This window comes from Cebus imitator, unplaced genomic scaffold (genome assembly GCF_001604975.1).
Source record: "Cebus imitator isolate Cc_AM_T3 unplaced genomic scaffold, Cebus_imitator-1.0 Scaffold112, whole genome shotgun sequence".
Taxonomy (NCBI): Eukaryota; Metazoa; Chordata; class Mammalia; order Primates; family Cebidae; genus Cebus; species Cebus imitator.
Genome location: NW_016107427.1, coordinates 4737685 through 4744183, shown reverse-complemented (window position 1 = coordinate 4744183; position 6499 = coordinate 4737685). Strand labels below are relative to the sequence as shown.

At 53.4% G+C, this 6499-nt stretch overlaps 1 protein-coding gene across 7 annotated transcripts in view; it reads right to left on the bottom strand.

The window, feature by feature from the left end:
• The window catches only part of PRDM15 (PR/SET domain 15), an 83534-nt gene that overhangs the window by 7999 nt on the left and 69036 nt on the right, over nt 1-6499 (bottom strand). For all 7 annotated transcript variants that reach the window (XM_017538608.2, XM_017538609.2, XM_037742062.1 and 4 more), the window contains 2 exons: nt 3340-3423; nt 2782-2957 (listed from right to left, as the gene is read on the bottom strand). In XM_017538608.2, the coding sequence (XP_017394097.1) occupies nt 2782-2957; nt 3340-3423 (260 nt within the window). The remainder of the gene's footprint in view (nt 1-2781; nt 2958-3339; nt 3424-6499) is intronic.

Sequence of the window (6499 nt, the reverse complement as noted above, 5' to 3'; positions counted from 1 at the left end):
CCACCATCACCACCTCCCCCATCACCACCGTCACCTTTACCACCATTTCCACCACCGCCTCCATCAGAATCCTAGTCACACAGTCTGAAAGCTGATGCCACCAAAGAACCCCTATAAAAGCATTAGCTTTATTCTTAGGAGATAAGACAAAAGTGAAAAGTGTTTTGTTTTAAATGTAACATTCACTCCAAGTGAAGAGAAAAACCATAGCTTGGAGTCACAAAATACTATCAATCCTAAAAGATTCCGAATCTCTGTAAGTAGTTTATGCCTGTTTAACTAGCTGAACAGTTAAACTATAACTAGTTTTAACTTAACTAGTTAAGTGTTTGTCTCCAATGAACACCTTCCTCCTCCTGAATCTGTGGCATCACCAATGGGGCCAGGCTCGGGGGACCCCTGGCGTGGCCCTTTCAGACAGCCAGGCCTCACTGCAGCACACAGCCACACGAAGCCGACCAGATCCCCTGCCTTCCCTTCACGCTGCTGTCCGGGGCTGTCTCTTCCACCCACACGCTCTATTCTGGTTTGTGATTACTTTGCCTCTCTGTCTACTCCTTACTTTTCCTTCTGTTTCCTACCCAGTCCGTACAGTCCAGGAGGGCAGGGATGGACCCTGGCGGGCTGGCCCGTCACTGGCAGGCACGTGCTGAGTCAATGCAGAAGGAAGCAACAGTGAGATGGTCAAAAGGAATGACACAGAGAGCCCAGGACAAACGGCTGCAGACACAGGGAGCCCAGGACAAACGGCTGCAGACACAGACCGGTTCGGGAACAGCAATGGACCATATCCCCCCGTACCCCTTTCACTTGCTTCTGTCTGGTTTGGGCTTGAGGGACTCGAGGATGGGTAACACACAGCCCAGTTTAAGGAGCAGAGCACAGAACGTGAACTTGCAGTAGGGCAACCTTGGGAAGTGGTTTAATCCTAGTGAGAGGACCCTGCCGGGCAGTGTTTGTGGGAGACGTCTTCACCAGCAAGGCCTCTGCACCCAGCTATGCATGTCAAACCTCCCTCCGGTGTGCAAACGTGATGTGCACACCCTTCATCAATACGCTGAAGTCTATAAACCCACAGGCATGGAGAGAAATGGCTCAAACTCCAGCCTTGCTCACGGCCTGCTGGGTGGGCTGCAGGGCCTGCCCTGCCCCTGAGGTGCCAAGGTGATCCTGGTGCTTTGGGTTCCTGCTCCCGACTCTCTTTTCCTAGGTAAAAGCACCAGCTGGTCACTACATGAAAAGAGAAGCAACGGAGCTCAGTTACGGGGATCCAAGCTCCCCGCTGACCGGGGCACAGGGCAGATTACACCAGCACAGTGCCCTGGCTTCCCGGACCAGAGAGCAGGTTGAGTCCCCACACCACCCGGGAGCCTCATCAGCCTGCAGAGGAGCAGGAACACAGCGACGTCCTGGATCACCCCCAAACTAGGGAGCCACCAGACTGATGCCTGAGGCAGACGGTGCTTTCCTAATTCCAAAAGGAAGTCACATTCATTACAGGGGATCAGAAAATGGAGAAAATTGTGAAGACAAGAAATTACTCATAACTTCAACAGCATGAGAAAGTCACTGTGGGATGTTCTGTTCCTTTCTTTACCTATCTCATTTACATAATTGAGTATTACAAATACACACAATGTGAGTGACACACGTTGTATACACACACACCATATACGCACAGCACATACTGCTCTTTCACGTACATCGTGAGCATTTCACAATTTTATTTCAAATCCGTGTAAGCCTCTGAGCGTAGGCAAACACACAGCTAAACTATTATTAACTGAATCGCTTTCCTATTGCAGGATGTCGAGGGGTTGGAATAATCAATCATTCACTAAACACTCGACAAATGCTGCGATGCTGCCTTCAAGAAAAGCACCGAAGGGTGAGCACGGCAGCTCATGCCAGCCGCCGGCGTGGTCACTCTGAACCTAAAACCTCCTGTTCCCTCCGCAGGCAAGGGATGCCATCCCTTGCTGCTACCGTTTGTGTTTCTGGGATGCGTGGTGAGCTGAATGCCTTCCCATGTGTTTTTTGCCACGGGTGTTCTTCCTGCACGAGCTCCCTCTCTGCGCACGCCTGGGTGTGCTACGCATGTTTCTCAGCGAGGGCTTGCTATCGCTAATGTTAACAGGCTCTGTCTGTCTCAGACAGTCACGGCCCCACGGATTGTTCACTTTGCCTTTGGCCTGATTTGTTCCGAGTGCTTACGGAGTCAAACCTATTGATACCGTGTTTATAATTCCTTTTGCAGCTTTTACTCCTTTCCACAACCTGGCCACCAAGTTTTCCTCTGGTTTGTTCCGCAGGGTGCTCCTTCTTAAAGCACGTTTAACTACGGGACATCCTGGCCCTTCATGTAGAGCAGGCTTTCAGGGCAGCCAGGCTCTGCCTTCGTCTGCACAATCTCCCCAGGCTGTCCTCAGCACCACACTTTGATCAAGCCCAACACCACATGCAGCCCCCATTTTGCACATGGGTTCCATGGGTGGGAGGAATGGGGGGGTGGCAGGGCTGTGCTTCCATCTTGCTGTAATTTCAGGGAGGATATAATTTATAACCTCAGCAAAGGCCCGCCTGAGGCTCTCCCATCCTCTCCCAGCCACTGGCTCAGTGCCTCCTATGTGGCAGGCAGTGCCGGTCACAGAGGCACCGAAGATCCAGGCCCTGCCTCCAGAAGTTGGGGTCTGCAGAGGGAGGCGGGGCAGGTGCCAGCATGGGTGTGTCCAGCGCACGGCCCACTGGCAGGGCGCAGAGGGGGCATAGCCCCCGGCTTACCTCGGGGTGCTTACGCCGCATGTGCCGGCTCATGGAGGCCCTGGTGGACACCTTCGTCCCGCACAGCTGGCAGCTCTGCGCCTCCACCTTGTCGTGGGTGAGCTGCACGTGCTTCTGCAGCATGTACTCGGTCACGTACTTCTTGTCACACACGGAGCACGTCCACTGCTTGCCCACTTTGCACACACACACAGACACACACGAATGTGGAAAGGAAGAGACATGCAGGTCACCAGTGTGGCCATCCAAGTGACCCTGGCCACAAGAAGCCTGCCACGCCCTGTCCGTCCTGAGAGGGCCGGTGCTGGTCCCTGAGCACATAAGAACATGGAGCCTCTGCATCCCTGCTCCAATATGAGAAATTCAAGAAGGGACACCTGAAAGCTGTGGCGGCTGACCTTTAGAGGCCAAGGGGCCATCATGAAGCCCAGACATCGCTACCTGTGCTGGAACAGGCTAGGTGACAGGACAGTTGTTTCCACCCCCGTAGGCACTCATATGGCCCTGGCAGCCTGCTGCGTGTGGCCCCGAAGGCTCCTGCAGGCTGCGCCCGCTTACCTGTGTGGATGAGCTTGTGGGTCTCCATGGTGTTCCTCTCACTGAAGGTCTTCCCGCATAATTCACACATGAAATCTTTAATCCCTGCAGAGAAAGGCGCACATAACTTCCCTATGTTTAATGAATGTTTTCAGTCCACATCCAAGAACATCTTCCACTGACGTGTTCTAGGCACTGCAGAGCCTTTGGGGAAAGGTGAATTGCAAGAAGATAGCAGACAACAAACGCTCATCCCAGCCTCAGCCCGAAAAGTGTGACTCCATGGTGACATTTCGTATCGGAGTCATGAGCTGTGGGGATGGCTGTCTAAGAACACAGACAGAGAGTGGAACTCACAGAGACAAACAACGGGAATTTCTTAAAAGCATTAATGTACAGATAGCTCCTTTAGTCCAGAAAGATCTTAGGCAGCCTATGTGATATCACAAGAGAAGAAACGGTCACAGAAATCAGGGCCAAGGGCAAGGAGATCACAGACGTGCCAAGCGTGCAGAAGAGACAACAAAGCTGCCAGGCTTGGACAAAATGAGTACGATTCTTAAAAACCTTTACTAATTCAGCCGGAGGCCGAGACGAGGTCAGGAGATCGAGACCATCCTGGCCAGCATGGTGAAACTCTGTCTCTACTAAAATACAAACAATTAGCAGGGCGTGGTGGCGTGCGCCTGTAGTCCCAGCTACTTGGGAGGCTGAGGCAGGGGAATTGCTTGAACCCAGGAGGTGGAGGCTGCAGCGAGCTGAGATGGTGCCACTGCACTCCAACCTGGTGACAGAGTAAGATTCCATCTCCAAAAAAACTTAGTACTAAGTCAAATTAGAGCTCAAGTCGGTCACAGTGGCTCATGCCTGTGATCCCAGCACTTTGGGAGGCCAGAGGAGGATCACACGAGTCCAGGAGTTCAAGAGCAGCCTCGGCAACATGGCGAGCTCCCATCTCTACAAAAATAAAATAAAATGAGCTGGGCATGGTAGTATGTGCCTGTAGTTCCGGCTATTAAAGAGGCTGAGGTGGGAGGACGCCTTGAGCCCGGGACATCAAGGCGACAGTGAGCTATGACGGCATCACTGCACTCCAGCACGAGCGGCAGAGAGACCCCATGTCAACAACAACAAAAAGGCAAATCAGAGCTTACTTGACTTTTTAAAATATTTGATAAGTACCCAGTCAGTCTGGCTCCTGGACGGGCCTCACGGGAGCCAGAAGTGGACACTGTAACAGACAGCACCGGCGCTGGCGGTTCCAATTCCAAGAACCCCTTCCAGGGCAGGGTCTTAACCCCCCAGAGCCTCCCAGAGCAGGCAGTGTCCTTCCCTGGGTCCAGGGGCAAGACCAGGAAGTGTCACTGTTTTGTTGCTTGTTTTAAGGAAACTCTTGATTGACATCAAACTCACAGACAGAAAAACAAATTATAAGTGAGTGTGTGGCTCCATAAATTTCCACAAAGTGAACAAACAAAATAACCAGTTCCCCGATGACTAGGGAAAAAGAGCCAGCACAGCCACCATCCTGACATTCCCACGGTCCGGAGGTACACGGCAGGTAGCCTTGTGCTGGAAACAGGTTTAATCAGAGCGGTGGCGGGGAGGCGCACAGATCATCCTGCTAAAATGTTCTTTCCTGGATGAGGAGGCTGCATCTCCCAGGACAGTCTGCGGAATCTGACAGGGTGAAGATGATAAGACCCAGCCTTAGTGACTCCTATTGAGAGACTCTGGGAAAGAAAACCCAAACCCGGTGTTTAGACGAAGCCTCTCAGATGATTCAGGTCATCCAAGAGTGAGTCTCCCCAACAGACAGCCACGTGAGGAAAGTTTAGAGAACATTTCTTAAAGCTCAAGGACCGCAACAAAAGATGCCCCAAAATGCTCGGAAAGACAGGGCAAGCAGTGGACCACAGACTGGGAACGGCTGCTGTAGGGATGATTGCAGGGGGGAGAACCAGGGAGCGCGTCTGTCTCACCGGGCCAGACACCTCGCTCTGACAGCCGCCAGCCCCCACCCGGCAGCACAGGGAAACATGTGGCACCTAATTATGTATGCAGTCCACACGAGGAAGGCAGGGAGGAGGCTGGAGGTGGACCTGGTGCGAGAGCTCAGGTCAGCCCACGTCTGGGGACTCAGGGGATGGGGGCAATGGCCCTGCTTGCCTCAATAGGGCAAGCAAGAATCGAGTCCATGGTCTATTTCACCCCAAAAACTGATGGGGAGGTGGAGCCTATGAGTGTCTTTTAAACAAAGGATTCCAACTTGCTCCAACATGGGAGCAAGGCAAGTAATTTTTTTTGTTGTTTTTTTGAGACAGAGTCTCAGTCTGTCACCCAGGCTGGAGTGCAGTGATGCGATCTCAGCTCACTGCAACCTCCGCCTCCTGGGTTCAAGAGATTCTCCTGCCTCAGGCTCCTGAGTACCTGGGATTCCAGGCATGCACTGCCATGCCCAGCTAATTTTTTTTATTTTTAGTAGAGATAGGGTTTCACCATGTTGGTCAGGCTGGTCTCAAACTCCTGACCTCGTGATCCACCTGCCTCGGCCTCCCAAAGTGCTGGGATTACAGACGTGAGGCACCACGCACGGCCCAAGGCAAGTAATTTTTAAAGGCACACTTAACTCAGTCCTGAGGGCTCACTGTGGAGCATGGAACAGAGGCCACCACAGCCCAATGAATTGGTGGGCAGCAAGCAGAGTGTGGGGTGTTCTGAGAACCCAGATAAGGGCATGTGGCCCAGTCTTGGGGAACAAGTGTGTCCCAAAAAAGGTAAAGCATATACTAGATAGAAATTCCCCAGGAAAGAGAAGGATGGCACACTTCTGGCAATCCAGGGGCAGAGGAGGCCCGCATGCCCGGCAACCCAAAGCAGACTGGTGTAGCAACCAGCACCACTCTGGGGAGCGGGGGAGGCAGGTAGGCAGGCAAGATGGGCAGGGGAGGTGGGCAGGCAAGGAGGGCAGGGGAGGTGGGCAGGCGAGGTGGGCAGGCGAGGAGGGCAGGGGAGGAGGGCAGGGGAGGAAGGCAGAGGAGGAGGGCAGGTGAGGAGGGAAGGGGAGGAGGGCAGGGGAGGAGGGCAGGTGAGGTGGTCAGGTGAAGTAGGCGGGTGAGGAGGGCAGGCAAGATGGGCAGGGAAGGAGGGCAGGGGAGGAAGGCAGGGGAGGAGGGCAGGC